The following is a 20,845-nucleotide window of genomic DNA, read 5'->3' as shown; positions in this document are numbered from 1 at the left end:
AGTTCCACCTACTTTCTCTTCCAGGAGATTTAGTGTCTCTGCTTTAATGTTTAGATCTTTAATCCATTTTGACTTTAGTTTAGTACATGGTGATAGACACGGGTCAAGTTTGAGTTGTCGGCATGTAGAGAGCCAGTTTTTCCAGCACCATTTCTGTGGTTGCTTCTTTACTTCAGATTCTATGAGTTCTGAGAATTCTTTTTTTATTTCAGAAAAAGAACTGCGCTCTGATTTCCTCTATATCTTTCTGCTGTTGCTTATTTAATATCAACCCTATTAGTTCATGCGTTTGAGCCGAGCTAGTGTCCTCTCCACTTGTTCTGGGTGGGCATTCGGTTTCCTCCATATGTTTCTGCATTTGATTCTTTATTGCAGATGTTATCAATTCAGTCATTTCTTTTTTATTTCCAATCTGAGTTCCTCTATACCTTTCTGCAGCTGTTTCTTTATTTCAGAAGCCGTTGATTCATTGCTTTCAGCTGTGTGATTCACAATTTCTTCTGTGTTTTTTCTTCTGCCCTTGTTGGGTAGGCTTGGATTCTGAGGTTGCATTTTGTTCCTTCTTGTCATTTTGTGTAGCACTGTCTTTTGACTTTTGTTGTAGATCTTCGTTGTAGTTATAACCTTCGCATGTACTCAAGTTCAGGTGCAGATCTACAAAGTTTGGATTTATCCAATTCTGCCTGTCTTGGGTCTGGCTTCTGTGCTCAGCTCCTTCCTGCTACTCCCCTCGAGGGTGAACCTGTTGTGCCCCTCTGGCAAGATTTTCTGCTCCTAGCCTACCTTGGTGTTTCTGTCCTCTACACTCTCTGCAGGGATTGCAGCTGCAGGTTTTCCCCCCATGCCTGTATGCCAGGCCTGAGCTGAGCCTGGAGGGCACAAGGTGGAGTAGGGGGGAGAGGCAGCTCTCCTACACACCTATTGGGCCTGGGCTAGGACTGGGTCTGGGGATTCCAGGAAAGGGGCAGAAATTCCTACTTGATGAGCAGGTTGGGGGAAGTGCTGCGAGTGGTAGTGGGGTGTCCCAAGGGGGTTGAAGAGGGTCTCACCCATGCTGAGCCTGGGCTGGTACCAGTAATAGGTCTGTCCGTGCAGGGTAGCTGGAAGCTCTCCCACACACTCACAGGACCTGGGCTAAGACTGAGTCTGGGGTTACCCTGAACGTGGTAGAAATTCCTACTCGGCGGGTGGGGTGGGGGAGTTGCTGCTGAGTGGTGGAGGGCATCCCAAGGGGGTGAAAAAGGGTCTCACCCACGCTGCACCTGAGCTGGGACCAGTAATAGGTCCCGCCGACACATGTTAGCTGGAAGCTCTCCCACACACTCCAAATTATTTATTCTTATTTGTCAACTTTTATGCCATTATTTTTGTGAAATTTTTATGCTCAATGTGCTATCTCTAGTCTTCTCATTGGCTCAAATGAATCTTAAATTGTTCTTTGTTTCATCTTGCAGCTGTTGGATTGATTTTTCATTGTTATTTCCTATTTTCAAGATATTTTTCTCTTACCAGTCAGTAACTGCAATCCTTTCTTTTAAAGCTCGTACTATCCTTGCCTTCATTTTATTCATTGTGTATACTTTCAGTGAAATGTTTAATCTAGTAGATACCTGTTTGGATCTGTTTCATGGTTTCCATTTCTTTACTATATTGAGTATTCATGGTTTCCATAGTTTTCCTAAATTCCTCTATTTTTAAATCTGCTTCTATAGTAGATTGGACATTTCTTTCATTTGGAACATTATTCTTTTTCTTTTTAATCTGAGAGATTGTTTTCTATAACCACTTTCAGTTTTTGGTTTGTTTGTTTTTACTTCTGCTTCTTTCATTTCAGGAAATTCCAGTATGTGGCTTCTGATTTTTTCAATCTCATTGTGCTCTATATTTCTCCTGGGTGAGCTGGAGTCCTGGGGTTGCATTTTGCTTGTGTATCTTGTTATTTGTTTAATCTTCTATGCTGCTGCTTAATAGATTTCATATGGTAGATAGCTTTATTACTAGTGTGATGGCTTCCCTAGGAAATGTCTATTCTTCAGAGACGTCTTCTAGGTTCTTTGTCTTTCTATATATCCCAGGAATCTCACTTCCCAATTTATTAAGAATGAGAGGTTTCTCTCTATTTGGCTTTGCACTCTGTTCTTTCATACTGGACTATGGTGATGGCTGCTACCATAGGCTATCACATCGTCTGCGGGAGAATACCTGATTACAACTTCCTGGTTAAAGTAGTACAATTGACAATAACAACCTCCAGCATAGCCTAGCACCTGAACAATTGTGATAACCATTATTTTGGTATCTTTAACCATGAGTCTAAGCTCTATAGCTATGTAATGAAATCCAATGTGTACAAGGAACTTGTATGCTATGACTTTCCCCTTGGTAGATTCTTTTACCTGTTCGCTTTGTGAGGCTCCTCAGGAAACAATGTCCTATCTTTTCTGGACCACTTCCTTCTGCAAAGCAGGTGATGGGCTTCACTGAGGCTGCTCCTGCTTGTGTCTCTGTTGCTCTGGGTGGCACTGCACTAGAACTACTGCCACTGGTGCCTCTGGTGAAATTTCTTTATTTTTTTCTTTTTTCTTTTCTCCTTTTGGTGGAACCTGGGATTGAACTCAGGATTCCCATGCCAGGATAGCACTTATTCTACTGAGCCATCTCCCCGACCCCTCTCTATTTTATATTGTGTTTTACTTTGCAAGTTATATAAATTTCAGATTTCTCATATGAGAGAAGCTATGTAGTACTTAAGCTGTGTGTCTGATTTATTTCACATAATATTGTGGTGTCAAGGTTCTTCCATTTCCTAAAAGATGACTCAATTTTATAATTCTTTATGACAGTGTAGCACTCCAGTGTGAATAGATACAACATGTTCTTTACTCATTCTTCTGTTACGAGACATATAGTGTGCTTCCAAAATTTAGCTATTGTCAATTGTACTACTATAAATCTTTGTATCTGTGTCTCATTGTAATGAAATTTGTTTATATGTTTTGAGCAGATGCCTAGAAGGAGAATAGCTGGGTTAAATGGAATTTTTCGGCTTACTATTTTGAGGAATCTCTGTACCATTTGTAGTAGTTTACATTCCAATAAAAAAATGAAGAAATGTTCCTTGTCCCCACATTCTTGATAGCATTTGCTATTATTTGTGTTTTTATGATAAAATTATTTCTGGAGAAAGATAAAATCTCATTATTATTTAATTTGCATTTCTTGATTGGCCAGTGATGGTAAAGATTTTTTCACCAGGTTTAATTATGAGAAATGTTTATGAATTTCAGTTGTGCACGTTTTTTGGACTGGGTCTTCTTTATAGGCTGAATGATTTTTTAAAATTTTCTTGCATTTATTTATTTGATACAAGATCTCAATATGCAGCTCAGAATCCTAGTGATCCTCTTTTCTCAACTTCTTGAGCACTGGAATTATAGGTGTGGACCATTGTGCCTGGTTTCGCTGGCCATCTCATCTTGCCCACGGTTCTAGGGCTGGAACAGCATGTGCTACTGAGGATCAAACCTGGGTCCTTGCATTTTCCAGGCAGGAGCTTAGACCACTGAAGTATCTGCCCAGTTGGGATGCTGTGATTTTTTCAGTTCTTTATACATTCTAGGTATTAGTTTTCTGCCTGAAAAAAAGATGGAAAATTTTTTTCCTATGTTATAGGTTGTGTTTTTACTCTTTTGCCTCTTTATTTTTTCTGTGCGGAAGATTTTTAATGTAGTGTGATCCTGTGTGTTGATTTTTTATGTTATTTCTTATGCAATTGAGGTTTTGTTCAGAAAGTACTTGCCTATACCTACATCTTCAAAAGTTTTACTGATTTTATCTTCCAGCATATTTAGTGTTTCTGTTTAATGTTTACTTCTTGGATTTATTTTGATTTTAATTTAGTACATAGTAAGAGATGTAGGTAATTCTATCTTCAGTCTTCTGTATGTGGATACCCTGTTTTTCATGCACCACTTTTTAAAGAGTCAATCTTTCCTCCAATATAAGTTTTTGGCCTCTTCATTAACTATCAGGCAGCTGAATATGCTTGATGTTATTTTTGTACCTCCTGTTTTGTTCTATTGTTTCTCACTTTTTTTTCTTTTTGGCCAGTACTGTGCAGGTATAGTATAAATTGAAGCCTGAGATTATGATTCCATCTGCTTTGCTCTTTTTCTCCAGTTTTGTTTTATTCATTTTAGGTGTCTTCTGGTTGTGTATGAGTTTTAGGATTGTTCTATCTAGTACTTCATGAAATACCATTGATATTTTGACTGGCCTTGTGTTAAATCTGTATGTCAGTCTTTTTACTAATTTGGTTTTGTCTATCCACAAATAGTGGAAAGCCTTCTATCTTCTGATGTCATATCTGATTTAAAAAAATAATACAGTACTGTAGTTTTCATTGCAAAATTCTTTCACTTCCTTATTTGGGTTAATTTCTAAATATCTAATTTTACTTGATCATATTGTGAAAGTCATTACTCCCCTAATGTTATCATCAGTGATTTTTTAAATGTGTTTAGAAAAGGATCCACAGGGTCTACAGGGTCTAACTTCATAGATTGAACTCCTAGTGATTCTCCTGTTTTCAGCTTCCCAAGTGCTGGAATTATAGACCTGCACTACCACGCCCAGTTTCAATCTCCATTTCAGTGTGCTTGGGGTGCAGGGCCGGCACAGCATGCTGGGATCAAACCCTAGCCCCTGCCCTCTGTATCATCAGTGATTTTATTATTGTTCTACATTATCACTAATAATTTTGTGTTGATTTTGTATCCTGCTACACTACTGAATGTGGTTATGAAGTTTAAGAGTCTTTTGGTAGAATTTTTTGGCTCTTCTAGATAGAGTATCATGTCACCTACAAACAATAATAGTTTAACTTTTTCCTTTCATATACATATCACCCCTCCCCTTTATTGGCTTTTTGAGACAGGGTCTCATTATGCAGTCAGGCTGACCTTGAGCTCACTTTATACCTCAGTCTGGTCTTGAACTCAATGATCCTCCAGCCTCAGCCTCCCTAGTGCTGGGATTCCAGGCATGCTGCACCATGCCTGGCTCAACACAACCCTTTTATTTCTATCTCTTGTATAACTGCTCTGGCTAATATATTGAGAGTCATATTATTGAACAGGACTGATAATGATGGAAATTCTTGTCTTGTTCATTATTTTAGTGGGAATGCTCCCAGGTTGTCCCCATTTCATATGTTGGCCACTGGTTGGTTTGTCACAAATGGCTTTTATCAGATTGAGATAAGGTCCTTTTTTGTTACCAATTTTCTCCAGGATTTTATCAAGAATGATTGTTGGCCCATAAGCATGTATTTGGTAGAATACAGGGTAAACCTTAGGAAGCACCTTTATGATTTCATCACATGAGGTAAAAACTTGAAATAAAAGTAGAAGGAAAAGGCCTGAAAAAAGCTGAGGTAGTCCTAGGACTAAATGTTTCTCACCCTGACCTTGTTCTGTGGTACAGTTAATATCTATGTGTACCATTTGTATATATGTCTGTACCAAGTTGTGTGCAGAGAGGTTGATATGTTTACAGAAAACAATTTTTACAATTAAAATTTGCATTTAAACATGAAAAAAAGAGAATGATTGTTGGATTCTGTGAAAGTCTTTTTCTTAATCAACTGTGATGATCTGAGTGTGTAACTTTTGATTTTATCAAGAATGATTGTTGGAAGGCTGGCCAAATTGCTCAGCAGATTAAAGCCTCTGCTTAGGCAGAGACCCTGACCCAAGGCAGAAGCAGTGGCCAGGGTTTGATTGCCGCCCCCAGGGTGGGCTGAGAAGGCAATTAAGACTGGGCATGGTGGGGCACGCCTGTAATCCCAGCACTTGGGAGGCTGAAAACAGGAGAATCACTACGAGTCTGTTCTATGTAGTGAGACCCTGTAGATCCTGTACTAAATACAAAAAGAAAAAGATGATTGTATGACTGTTGGATTCTGTGAAAATCTTTTTATTAGTTAACTGTAATGATCTGATTCTGTAACGTTTTTTGCTTCTATTTATGTTATAAATTACATTTGTTGACTTTTTCCCCCCATAACTGAAGACTGAATTCAGGCCCTTGCACTTGCCAGGGAAGTGCTTATTCCACTGAACCATCTCCCTGGCCCCTGACTTGCTTATTTTGAAACAACCCTGTATTCATGGAATGAATCCTATTTGATCATGACATATTATGTCTTTAATGATTCGTGACATTCCATGTGCCAGTATCCTGTTGGTGATTTGTATGTCTATGTTCATCAAATAGATTGGCCTGTAAATTCATATTTTGGTTTGGTCCTTTTCAGGTTTTGAAATGAAGGTAATGCTACCTTCCAGGAATAACTTTGGAAGTACTCCTTTCCTTTCAATTTCATTAAAGAGTCTGAGGCATATTGACATTAAATCTTTTCTAAAGTTCTTGTACAATTTGGTAGTGAATCTTTCAGGAATTGAGCTTTTCTTAGCTGGTAGATTTTTCTTAATTATTTATTCAGTTTTATTACCTGATATTGGCTTATTCCAGATTTGTATATCTTTTTGGTTCAGTTTTGGTAGTTCATATGTATTGAAAAATTTGTCAAATTTTTCTGAAATTCTCCATTTTATTATAGTACTGTTCTCAAAATAGTCACTAATTGTCTTCTGAATTTCAGCAGTCTGTGTGACTTTTCCTTTTTCATTTCTAATTTCATTGATTTGATTAATGTCCTTTCTTGCCTTTTTTGTAAGATTAGTTAGGAGTTTGTCAATTTTGTTTATTCTTTAAAGAAAACACTTCATTATAGTGTTTCCGTTTTTAGTCTCAATTTCATCAACTTCTGCTCTGATCTTTACACTTTCCCTCCTTGTTGTGTTGGATCTTGGTTGTTTTGTTTTTGTAGGACCTCAAGGTAGGACCTAAATTATTCACTTTGGCTTAAGCTTCATTTTCTGATATGGAGATTCACAACTATAAACTTCCTTCTTCCACTGTGTTGCATAGGACCTGATATGTTTTATTGATACTGTTTAAATTCTTTCTTGATTTCTTTGACCAATTGTGTATTCATGAAAATATTTAATTTCCATGACTTTGCATAATATTTTGTCATAGATGCCTAGTTTCTTTGCACTGTGATAGGATAATTGCCTGGGATAATTGTTTTGCATTTATGTAAGCATGCATTAGGAGCTAACATGGTCTGTTTGAGAAACAGTTTGATGTAGTGCTTACAAGAATGTGTATTTTGTTCTTCAGGGGAACATTCTGTAGAAATATATTAAGGCTATCTATCTGAAGGTTTGGTTCTTCTCTGATATTTCTTTTTTTCTTTTTAGTCTATTTGATGTGTCTCTTACAGTTGGATTTTTGCAGTCCTTCATTATAGTTGCATTGGTGAACGTCTCATTTTTATGTCTAATAATTTATTTTATAAAAGTGGACACCAGTGTCTGGTGGGTATGTCCTTGTATTTGTTATCTCTTCCTATTTAATTGTTTGGATACTCAATATTTATTGAACATCTTTGTCTTTTCTGATCAGTTTTGGCTTGAGCTGTACTTTGAAATTAGAATAACTATTCTTGTTTTTTTATGAATTCCCATTGGGTATACTAGTCTATTCTAGCTGTGAATGCAGAGTATCAGTTGACTTTAAGTGACAGCTATTGTTGGATAGTTGCCAAAGTTATTTTTGATATAAGTTGAAAGGTGATTTCTTACAACCGATGTTGAAAGAAAAAATGAGTTTTTAGAGTGGAAAAGTAACAAATCATATTATAGGGAAGTTATATTAATTTATTTTTCATTGTAATATCTTTTAAGAAGGTATTTATAATTTTAATTATATAATAAGATGTTTATAATAAAAAGCTAGAGGTTCCACACAGGTAACCATTATTTTTATTTGTACATGTTCTTTTAGATATTTTTCTGGTATTTGCTCTATGTAGATAGATTGCTGAATTCAGTTGAGTTATATGACATAGTATAATTTTTTGGTTTGTATTTATTTCTCCCTCTTTCTCTTTCTCATAGGCTTGCTACGGATGTTCTCCAGGGTCAAAATGTGACTGTAGTGGTGTAAAAGGAGAAAAGGTAAGATCTGACATGTTCTTGTGCAAACTTAGTAAAATTATTAACTACTGATAGAAATTTTAAAAATAGTGATTCCGGGGCTGGCCAAATAGCTCAGCAGACTAAAGAGCCTGCAAGCAGGTGCTGGGGGTGCGGGTTGGATCCCCAGGCCTGCCATGCAGGCCCCACTCCCCAGGGCATGACGAGACAGCAGTTGAGACTGGGTGTGGTGGTGCCTGCCTGTAATCGCAGCTCTTGAGATGTTTTAAACAAGCGGATCACTATTAGTCTGATCTAGTAGTGAGGCCTGGAACACCCTGTAGACCCTTCCTTAAAATCCACAAAACAAAACAAAAAATGTAGAGATTCCATCTCAGCACATAAGTAAAATAAACTCTACCACACTGATTATTTTAGAGAAGTTATTTCATGCAGTCTTTATGTCAGGGGTCAGCAAATTTTTTTTTATGAAAACCCATGTAATGAATATTTTGGGCTTTCTAGGACACAAAATCTCTATGATATTTTCTTTTTTTCTGATATTTCTGTTTGTTTTTGTTTGGTTACTTTTATTTTGCAGTGCTGGCAATGGAAACCAGCACCTTCCACATGTGAGTCTAGCATTTTGCCACAGATCTTCATTCCAAGCTTTTCTTTAATTAGGTTTAAAAATGGCCTGATAGAAATGACCACAGGAATTCTTAGTTCTTGGAGAACATAAAATAAGCCTCTGATGGTATTCATCTTGACACCTGTTATCTGATCACTGCTTATCTATTTCGTTGAAGTCACTGACTTAATAAGCAAAAAGAGGGAGAAGACACTTAACAAGAAACTAAACATTTATCAGAATACTCCGCTGTATTGAATTCCATGCTGGGGAATTTCATGTAGTTTTATCTAATCCATGTACCTTAATAATAGACAAATATATATTTTTCTTTCTCTTTCCCCACATAATCATCTCTGATTTCATACACTTGATTAAAAAAGAATATTGGTGAGTGCAAAAACCTTAAACATTGGCATTCTGAGTCAGTGACTGACAATAAAATTAAAAAATTGATAAGTGATAGTGCCTGGTCCCACATGCTGCACTGGCTCCACTCTGGGGGCACACTGAGCTAGTGATGGGAGTCCAGGTGTGGTGGCACAGTTGTGCACCGAATGCATAAATGAAAAAATGATAGCGAATTGTAATGTAAAGAGGATTATACTAGAAGACAGGATCATACTGTAATTCCAGCACTTTGGAACTCAATAAATATTTTTCGATGAGTGAATTTACTAAATATGGAAAATTTTGATACAATGTCTCTAGGTCCTATACTATATAGGAATATGGAAGATCTATTAACATATTCAAGATGCTTAAAATCTTGGAGTAAACAGACCTGTTTTCTTCTTCTATAGCACTATCCAGGGCTCATTTGATCATATACCCTGTTTTCCTCCTTAATAGAACAACCTTAATGTTAAGTGAATAGTGTTCTACAGAAGACATATGAATACCATTAGTTTGAAGGGAGCTGCTTTGCAGTAAGTTGCTTTCCATATTGCTAAGAAGACTTAAGAGTGATTCATTTCAGAAAATAGTGCAATGTCTTTTATCATATTAACTCATTAGAGATAAGAACTAAACATTCTGGATGAAGCATTAACTGTTTTAGAACACAGGAAAGTGACCAAAGGAAAAAGGTAGAGGATTTTATCGTTTTTTTAAAAGAATTATACTGGGTGAATTTATATTAATATGTCTTTTTCTTCTGCATACAACTTTCAGTCTCCATTGCAGAAGTTGGCTAGAACTAAGACAGAAAGCCATAGTCTTAGTGACTTGAAAAGTCAAAGAAAGAAGATGAAGGTATCAGGATGGCTAGAAAATGAGGGAAGATATGCTAGAATGAAAATGAACACAGGGGCAATAGCCTAAAATAATTCCTGAAATTTTCACCCAAATACTTGTGAACCATAGCCTTTAGATACATAGGAGATATTTTCTACAATCAAGTAAAAAGAAATAGCTTGAAGCTTGCAATAACTGAGGATAGATTTAAATACTGTCCTGTTAGGGGGAAACAATTATAAATGTTAGTTTATCTGAGTTAACTATTTTTGCAGCAAAATATCAATGTTCTTTAGAGGAAGAAAACTAAGATTCTTTTCATGTTACCTACAATGTCCATTATGTAATTAAAACTTTCAATTGAAAATGAACAAACACAGGATATTCCTCATATAATTTATGAAGCAATCATATCCTTGATCTTAAACTGCATAAAGACAAAGGAACAAAAACAGAAATTTTTTTTTGGCATGGGAGCACATTACTGCAATCTCAGCACCCTGTGAAGTTGATGTAGGGTTATTGCCAGTTTAAACCAAGCCTGAGCAATTTAGTGACTTAAGAAGACTTTGTATCATAATATTAAAAAATGATAATAATAAATTGCGTGGGATTGTAGTTCAATGCAAAGGCCCTGAGTGCAAGCCCAAGTACTACCAAATAACAAAAATTATAACCAGAAATCTACACATTAGTTTCCTTCATGAGCCCAGTTGTAGTGATTCTTAAAATTTTTACAGATTGTATGATATATAATGATATAAAAAGTGGGCACTGTGGGACTGAGCATGGTGGCTTGCCCCTGTGATCCCAGCACTTGCGAGCCTGAAAACAGGAGAATCACTATGAGTCTGATATACATAGTGAGATCCTGTAGACTCTGTCCTAAATACAGAAAAAAAAATGGGCAATACATTATGACCAACTGAGAATAATAGGAATGTATGTTTGGTTTAATATTTTCTTGGTTTAATATTGAAAACTAAAAATTTGTAATTCGTTATTTTAAAAAGCTAAAATATTAGATAGATAGAGAGAGAGAGAGAGAGAGAGAGAGAGAGAGAGAATGCATTTTATAAAGTTCAATCAATGGCTGATTTAAAAAATTCTCAGCAAAGTAAGAGTAAAAGAGATTTCCTCAATTTTAAGAATCATCTACCTCATCCACACACCTAAAAATCTACTCTTTGGCAAGAGTTCTTTTCTCCTAAATTCAGAAATATTTGTGCTTTCACAGCCTATTCCATATGCTTATATTGTAAGGCAAGGAAGAAGAAAGGAAAAAATATCCAAACTGAAAAGAGAGAAATACAATTGTACTTTTTTATGATGTTGACATGATTTGTTAACATAGAAAGTTCTATTGGCATCTACCAAAATGCTACTAAAACTTACAGCTGAGTTTAGAAAGTTCACAGAGTAAATAAAATCAATATACTAATATCAATGAATAAAATTCATTATAGTTGTATAAACAATGAAAACTAAGAAATTAGAATTATACTATAAATATAATATAAATCATTAGGAATAAATTAAATTAGACAAAAATATAAGAAACCTATGCACTGAAAATTACAAAAATATTACTGACAAAAACAACTTCAATAAATAGAGATACATTTTCATTTTCATGGACTGGATCATTCAGTATTATTAAGTTGCCAATATCCTCCAATTTATGTATAGATTCAAGGTAGACACAATCAAAATTATGTTCTGAGCTGGTGCATGCTTGTAATCCCAGCACTCTGGGATGGTAAAGCAGAAGAATCACAAGCGTAAACCAGCCTGGGAAACTCTATGACAGTATTTCAAAAATATTTAGAAGGGCTGGGGTTGTAGTTCAGTGCAAAGAGCTTGGGATCAAACCTTAGTACCACTAGAAAAAAATTTTATTTTGTAGAAATTAGTAAATGGAGTTCAAAATTCATGTACAGTGCTAATACAGCTTTACAAAGAAGAACAAAGTTGGAGGACTTACAGAAAGTACATACTTGCAAGACTTAGTGTTGACTGCAGGAAATAAGATAGTATTGTCAGCCAAATAATAGACACATAGATAGATATAAATGTAGAGACTCACAAATAGTAGTCACAGATGTATGGTGAATTGATTTTTGACAAAAGTGCAAAAGCAACTCAGTGGACAAATGACAGTGCTTTAATGAACAGCCTTGGGAAAGTTGCATATCCGTATGAACAAAAGTGGGGTTCAATTCAGCTTTGACTGTACATAAAAGTTAAATCAAAAGAGATTATAGACCTAAATATAAAATCCAAATCTATACAGCTTTAAGGAAGCAGAGGTGAAGTAAGAGATGAAGTAAGAAAACAGAGATGAAAATCTTTATGACCTTAGGTTACACATATATTTGTGGCCCATAAAATAAAGTACTGCTGGGCTGGGGAGACAGCTCAGTAGAATAAGTGCTTGCCTGGCAAGTGCAAGGGCCTGAGTTCAATCCACGGTTCTGCAAAAAAATAAAAAATAAAAAAGTATTTCTAAATTCTATTTCATCAAAACTAAGACTGCATTGTCCTCTAAAGTGTTAAGATAAAAATGAAGGGGCTGGTGAGATGGCTCAGTGGTCTAAAGTACCTACTTAGAACAAGCTTAGCAAAGCACAGGGACTGCGGTTCAATCCCCCAGCACTACATGCCAGCCAGCCCCGCCCCCTGGTGGGCTGAGATGGCCACACACACACACACACACACACACACACACACACACATAAATAAATAAAATTTAAAAAAAAGATAAAAATGAAAAGATAGCTATAGTGTGCAAAAATATTTGCAATTCTTAATCTACTATATTGCATGCAAAAATTTTAAAGATGTCTATATATCCAATGATAAACCAAACAGCCCCAAGTAAAACTAAATTAGAAAAAAATGTTAACAAGAGATTTAAAGACACTTCTTAGAAACAAATATAAGGAGCATAAGTAAATACTTTAAAAGATGTTAAATATTATTAATTAAGAAAATGCAAAATAAAACTACAATGGGATATCACCATAAGTCTGTTAAAATATCAAAATATTGAATTCATCCACATGAAGTATAAGTGAAGATGTGGAGTAACTTCAAGTACTATAGATTGTTTGTGCAAATGTAAAACAATACAGACTATTTGGGAAACAAATTGACAGTTTTATTAAAAGTTAATCATCTATCGTATGTGACCCTGTCGATTCCTAGGCATTTACTCACAAAATGAAAGCATGTATCTATACAGAACTTGTATTTATAGTAGTTTTGTTTGCAATAACCATGGACTAGAAACAACTCAACCGAAATGAATTAACACATTAGTTTATCTATCTATACAATAAAATATGATTAGCAATAAAAATAAACTATTGATACACACAACATTTTTGAATCTCACATTAATAATACTGAGTAGTAAATTAAACAAAGACTTGCTCTACATTATTAGATTTACATAAAATTCTAGAAATGCAAATTAATCTCTAATGACAGGAAAAGGGTCACTCATAGGCTGCAAATGGTTGGCAGGAGGTGGGGTAAAGGTATGAGGAAGGTAATGAGTACAAGGAAACCTGTGAGCATGCATGTATTTATTAATTTGGTTACAGAGAGGATTTCACTGGTACATATATAAAAATTTTAAGTTGTAAAACTCATATGTGTAGTTTATGCTAATTTTTTCTTTTGTAAAACTGCTTTTTAACTGTCCATTTAATATAGAAATAGTAAAACTCTAGATAACTCTCCAAGAATATACTTGCGTACTTACTGCTAAAAGTAAGCAGAGCTCACCAGAGTCTGGATGAGAACAAAAAGTGGTCCAGTAAATGATATGTCGCAGTCAAATAATGTGGCACTAACATTTACAGGGGTCTTCCTAAAAATATACATTGTTGGGCTCCACAACTTACTTAAACTAACTCTGATCATGGATCCTCATAACTTGTGTTTTAACAAGCTCTTGATGTGGTTCTGTTTAAAGCTAATGTTTTAGAACATTTGACCTACATATTTTCATTTTGATGACTTCTTAAATATTTTACTTTCCTAATTATATTACATCTGCTATTTATGTGTGCTATATAGTTATAAAGACAAAACTGAAATTATACCAAAAGGAGACAAACTTGTGCAGTGTAATTAAATTATTATTTTTTATTCATTAAAGTTCTTGCCTTACCTATATGTTCATTTAATTTATACATATTTGTACTATTATAACTCAAATAATTTAATCTCAGTTGTTATTGTTATAGCTTGTCTTAGTTTTTCCAATCCCTAGAAGCCTAATATTTCTATTGTTGATTTTATATCTTTTTTGGAAAACTATATTCTTAACATAAAATTACATTCTCATGAAATTTTCTTTTGTAATTATAAAGTGTTCTTACAAAATGATAACTTTTTAAGAGTGTCTTTAACTTACATTGTAGAGACTGATTCTCGACAATTAGTTTTATTTTTCTTAACACTAGATGATTTAAAATAAATGAGCTTAATCATAAATTGTCACCTTTGGGTAATTTTTCACAACCCTGAATCATTTTGTTTCAGAGTTTGGGTCAAAATCATTTTCTAAAAGTTTTGTGCAATCCATTAAGGAATTCCATTCGTTATGAGTATTTGTTCTGTTAGAGTCTAAGAATTCAAGGCTGAAGATGACTTGATTGAGAAGATGAAGGGGCAATGGAGAGAGTAGAGTTAAGATTAGTACAAATTTCTGAGTAGGGTAGCTGAGTTATATCATTTGTTTGAATAGCAAAGATGGTAGAAAATGGATTTTTATTGTTTTCTCTTAGAAAAATTATAAAACTTTTCTTTGTGATGTTTCATACAGAAACTGTAAGTTTTATGCACCTACTCTTTTCCTTAAAAGTATTAAAATGAAATGTAGAAGTAGAATAACCTCTGGCACAAAGAAAACACTAGGTACATTTACTTGTTATTGTTGTTGAGTTTAAAATGACTGAGAGATGTTTAAGACAGTTATTTATAGGAGATTAGCTTTAAGAAAACAATTGACATTTCAGATTGCCCAGGAAAAGATAGTAAAGGTCAAAGCAGGAATCTGGAGTAATACCAATATTGAAAGGGCAGGCAAAGGGAAAGGCATGTTACTTCACAAAGAAAAATAAGAATGATTTCTTTTAAAGTTGAACTTCCTGAAATAAACATAATGTGCTAGTCTCTGTTGTGTTAGCAAATTACAGTAAAGCCTATAGCAATTTTAAGGATTAAATGAGCATTTAATAAAAGATAATAAGAGTTAGGAGGCAACCTGTGTCCGTGTCCCCTACCATCTGTATTAGGTTTTAGGTGGAGGATCCTACACTCAAACCTTCCTTACACAAGGATTGTATACTTTCTACTTTATTAAACCTCTACCTTTAAAAATATCAGGAACATTCTTTCAATTTTTTTGCTACTGCCTCATTGCTGTCCTTAAATCTTTCTTACTATATTGCTCAGTCAGATAGGACCACACTGATCGAGTATAATAAGGTGAGGAGATTGTACGATGCAGCATTTATAGGCATAAGGTTTTATTAATAATAGCACAGTTAAGTTTTTAGCAAACCCACTTTCAATCTTTATTTTATTTCTCTCTTATCTATCGCACAGATAGTAGTTTTAAGTCTGAGAAAATACAGCTGTCTTCAGCCATTGTTCTCACATTTTGGCAGGCGCATGCTCTGCATACCAGCAGAGAGCCCAAAATGTTTTCTACTTGTGGAAATGTACTGGAACTAGAAAATTTTTCCTCTTGTTTTCTTTTTGACTGGAACTCATAATCTCACTTTTACTAACAGTCTGTCAGTAATGTATGTACTATGCAATGATTTGAGCCAATCTGGCTCTAAAATTTTTCAAAACCTAATTGTTCCCTTCCTGCTCTATTAACTTCAAAATAAGTTAAGAAGATTAAATTATTTTAATTTATAACTAATTATAACAAGAAAGGGCTACACTTCTAGAAAACAGAAAATATATTCATTTAGTTACATGTCAACAAAAATGACTGTTAAAGCCATCAGAGTGTTTTAAGCTATAGTAATTAGTCAACATTTTATTCATTAGCTTGGATCTAGTAAATGGAAACTGATTAGAAAGTCTTTTTAGAGAATTGTATTTTTTGGTTATAGGATGATTCACCATAAAGAATTCTGCAATACAAAGTCATGTAAGTGCTTTAAACTAAACTTAGTACTTACAATACAAATACACATGCACGCAAATGCAGTTTGGAGATGGGAATAATAGTCACTGTACATCTTCTCTAGAAGGTATATGTAACTTTCCTGATCCTTTAGACAGTCTTCTTGTAAGTACCAATGCTTCTCTTTCTCAATTGTTGCTTGACCTGTCACTATAAGATCTGATAGAAGGTTTACAGAGTAATATTGGGCTAGAGGTAAGCTTCAAGCTTTGGTAAAGAAGAGTTGCTTGTAGTCATGTAGTTGAAAGCATGTGCCAAAGAGTCTTGAGCCTTCAAAGTTTTTAAACTTCATATTGAAGAATTCTTTCTGTGACTGGTCTTTTTAACATTGCTGGAATTCATAGCCTTTCTATACCTGGCTTTATGCAATTTAACTAACCCTAATCTGTCAGTATAAGTAGTAAATAGGCTGGCTCAGCCATCTCCATTTTTCTGGCTTTGCAAATGCTAATTAACACCACTCAACTATACTGTATAGACCTTGAAAAGATGGTGGTCCCTCTCTGATAGGTAATCAATCCTCCTGGGCTAGTGTAAATGCTACGGCCAGAAGAGAGAATGGACTGATAATTAAATTAATTATTCTGAGTAAAGAAATTACTGGAGGTGCTTTCTTTATAAATTTTCTATCATGAGTGTGTATTCCTTTTTGTATTAATTTTGCAATTGGAAAAATTTATACAATTTTTATTTTCTAGAAGTTTTCTCTGGCTAATTTATCTTACCAGCTAATAAATTTCCATTCTGGATATCTACGACTTTTTTATGCTACAACAAATTTGGAAGCTTCTTTGACAGTGTGCTTTTACCTTTCTTCAAACTTGTCTCATAATTATGTCATGCAACACCTACAGATTTGGTTGCTTGTTTTTATTGCCATTTTCCTTCTTAAATTTGATATTAGTACATGTATATCTTATTTAATCTCTGAAATACTTTTTTATAAGAAATAGAGTACATTGCTATATATGATATAAGTTTGGGATGAGTTTTTTCTAATATCTTATAGATTTCTCCATGTTAGTAGATATGATTATTAAATTAACTTAGCTTTATCCATATAATCATTTGATCTTTCTAATTGTAGCCATGTCTATGCTTGAAAATTTACTAATGAACTCATCTTTTATTCTTGTCCATTTACAGGGAGAGAGAGGATTTCCAGGCTTGGAGGGGCATCCAGGTTTGCCTGGATTTCCAGGTCCAGAAGGGCCTCCAGGACCTCGAGGTCAAAAGGTATGTGTCAAGTTGACAACCAGTAATACCAGAGGACTAGAACCATTGTAAAAGGGAGACAGGCATCAAATGAACTATAATGTAATTTTAAGTAAGAAATTAATATTTACATCAAATGATGGAATAGTAGGGAGTCTAAATTGTTAGGTTCTTTTGTAGTTGAAGTTGCTGCCATACTTACATGCTTTGGGAAGATGCTATTAATGGTATATGGTTACTAGGAGCTTTAACAAAAATTAAGTTTTGTCAGAAGCTTTGCTGGTTAGAACAGAGCAGAGCTGCCAGGTTTCAGAGTAGTTGATTAAGACAACAAGCCACAATGAAAGTAACATTACTTATTTACTGCAATATTATGAGAAAGGAGTTAAACCAGAGAAAGTATCACCCCCCACACACACTGTTCCATTTGTCTCCTATGGCACAGCAAGAGTCAGATGGATTAGCACAGAGGTTAGGAATCCTTTCACTGTTGGGCGAACTCAGAATAACAACAGCAAACTCATGCAATTGTATGGACCTTGGGCAAGGTGGAAGAAGGGAGAAGAATTAGGAGTGGAGAAGTACTGAGTCAGAGTGCAGAATACCTACCTTCAGGGTTCCTCCTCCGATACAATAATCTCCATCAAAGGCTCCAGGTAAAGAAATCTCTTAGCATTAAAACAGAGCCAGCCCAAGGAGTTTGAGTGAGTACTTGACTGCAGCTCTGTTCAGAGAGTACAGTGCTTTAGGTCTGTACCAATTTAGTGTGAAGAAGGCAGCTGTCCTCCATGAGCCCTTTGGTTGGGCTTGAAAAAATATCACACAAAGAGGACCCATACTCTAATTCTACCACTTCCTTTCTCAAAACATGAAGGAGAAACAAAAACTTCCCTGACATTGGCCTAAATGGGTTGGACATTAAATGATTATGTTAAAAATTGAGTACTCTGAGACTACAATGGTCTTAATATTATTTCTAGTAGGATGTCACATTTGTTGGGAGATTCAATGATAACCATGATTGCCAACTACTATCAAGCCAAAAGTAAATGTGACATAGCCCAGATAATAGACTTTTGAGAGCTAAGAAGCCTTTTTTCCCTTAAGCATTACACTGGACTGCCTTAGTTTTTCACTTTTAGTGACCTAGGTGCAACATGAGGTGCTGGCAGTGAAAGAGACTCCTGCTTTGTTGACTTGCAGAAGGTTACAGACAAGATGGCTACCATTACTGGAACCTATGAATTTAGACTAGACTGTTATGCTCCCAAAGCTGAAGTAGTCATTAATATCCTCTAACTGAAGGACTGACCACAGGAAACATTGTGTGGAGCATACTTGTGACTAGAAAATCTGGAACAAAACCTGGAAATTCTTCTAACTAACCAGAGTTTGTCTGGTTTTCATGTTCTTGTCCTACTCAATGCAGTTTCAAATGCTTATTAAGAAGAAATAGTTAACATATTTGAGAATCTTTTATCAATATCCCATATAGGTATATTCCATTCTTAGGAATAATAAAGGTCTAATTTTTACAAAAATTAATTTTGCAATGGGAGTACACACAGTTATGGGAATGCATGTCATTGATTACCTTAAGGATCAATCAGCCAGACCTTCTTAATAAGCAGAGTCCTTGAGTGAAATTGGAAAATTTGTGTACTATGTAAAAGGCTGCCACTTTTAAGACCAGCACAGCAAAATGGCATTCTGATGTTTCCGTTGCTTCCATTTTGGACAGGAGACATTTGATATCTGAATTTTGCTATCAGAATTTTGTTTCTGTGGTGTCTAAATCCAGCTGACACAGCAAATCTAGTCTGAGTAATACAATTTGGGTACCTGAAATACGAAAATGGTCCACATTTAGAAAATTGTCCATTTGTAATACTCAGCTGCACAGCAATCACTATACTTAAAATGGTGTTAGGCAGTGAGTGAATTATCTAGCAGTTTTGTCAAACTCATAGTGGTAGCAACTATTTGGAACAGGCATATCGATGAATTTGGCAAGAAAGTGACCACACAGGCTTTTCTGTAGGAGAGTGAGAAGATAGGGTAGATTCATACTCTCCAGCCCCTATATCCAAGCTCATGGATGCCTAAGTGTTCTCATCCTATTATTGTCAAATCTGTGGTCATTAATTACAATATAAAGTCTTTCCTGTACCATGAGCAAGGATGGCAGTTTTATGTGCATGTTAAGATAGGGAATAAGAAGAAAGAATAGTGAAGTTTAAAGACTGAGACAAGTTCCTTTTTGTTTTTAAATGGCTGTTTTGGCTCAGTGCCCTTATCCATATGTATTAGCTAGATTGGTGAAGTGATATATGAAAGGGCCAGTTCCATTTATGTGCCTGTAAAGGAAAATTGGCTTAAAAACCCATTTTAGGAAATTTTATTATTTTATATAATGATAGTACATCATATCATTACAGCATACTATAATGATATGATACTCATCAGGTAATCCTTTCAATAAAAGAAGAAAATTAACTTAAATACATGAATATTTTTTAACATTTAACTAGGTTAGCATTTAGATTATGGGAGAATGCTAACCATTGTCTTGAGGAGACACTAGTTTGTTAGATTCAAGAGCGCATTAGATTCAAATTTTTTGAGTAAAAGTTGAACACTGAGGAAACACCAAAATCCTAAATGATTGCATATAATTTTAGTTGATGGCCATTCAACTGAATTTCATGTGTCTAATAACACAGCAAAAGCAAGAACAGTGGAACGATTCTTGTGTATCCCGGAGTGGCACAGAAGTGCTGCAGAGCAATCTGAGAGTCAAGTGGATAGAACTGAGCACCAACTCAGCAGCAATTTATACAGATTATTGGCATGTGACACTGTCTTTCAATACACTGGAACTACTTAAACTCTCCAAAACTTAAGTGCAATCTTGTGAAAATGAGGTGAGCACTCCAATTGAGTAAGATTAAATTTCAGCCATGTTATAGAAGTGAGTGCTTTGGACTAGAAATTTAGTTGAAGCATAGAAAAAGTTATATTTGTTTCATCTGGTGTTTATCTGGGATTACTGGATGAGTCATTTGGACACCATTCTTCTTTAGAGATAAGGTTTCATGAAAATTCAAATTATATTAGAGGTTAACTGCATCAGAATTCTTTTGAAATAATTTAGTAATAACAGGGACTACTCTGCAATTATATGAAGGTTTGTAAAGATGTTCTCATAAGTGATTTAAGTTTAGAAAGGAAGCCAATTTTTATATGATTCCATTTCAGTATCTATAGAGCAGAAGGTAAACTGCTTGCTAAGATTTTATTATTCTAAATTTGAAACAACTTGTACTTCAATATCCAATATGACTTCATATTTCCCAGCGTAGGTGAATATGTGCTTTTTATATGATTGTTTATCCTGGTATATGTGTATATGTTAATACCTATAAGTAAAAACTTGTGTAGGATTACTGTATATTGGCACACTTCTATTTATGAAAGTGAAGATATATAAAACAAACATAT

At 34.9% G+C, this 20,845-nt stretch overlaps 1 protein-coding gene across 1 annotated transcript in view; it reads left to right on the top strand.

The window, feature by feature from the left end:
* The window catches only part of Col4a5 (collagen type IV alpha 5 chain), a 351,283-nt gene that overhangs the window by 119,427 nt on the left and 211,011 nt on the right, over nucleotides 1-20,845 (top strand). Inside the window, exons 3-4 of the mRNA XM_004642629.2 lie at nucleotides 8,028-8,087; nucleotides 17,276-17,365. Of these exons, the coding sequence (XP_004642686.1) occupies nucleotides 8,028-8,087; nucleotides 17,276-17,365 (150 nt within the window). The remainder of the gene's footprint in view (nucleotides 1-8,027; nucleotides 8,088-17,275; nucleotides 17,366-20,845) is intronic.

Source organism: Octodon degus, unplaced genomic scaffold (genome assembly GCF_000260255.1).
Source record: "Octodon degus isolate 3935 unplaced genomic scaffold, OctDeg1.0 scaffold00157, whole genome shotgun sequence".
Taxonomy (NCBI): Eukaryota; Metazoa; Chordata; class Mammalia; order Rodentia; family Octodontidae; genus Octodon; species Octodon degus.
This window is presented reverse-complemented; position numbering and strand designations above follow the sequence as displayed.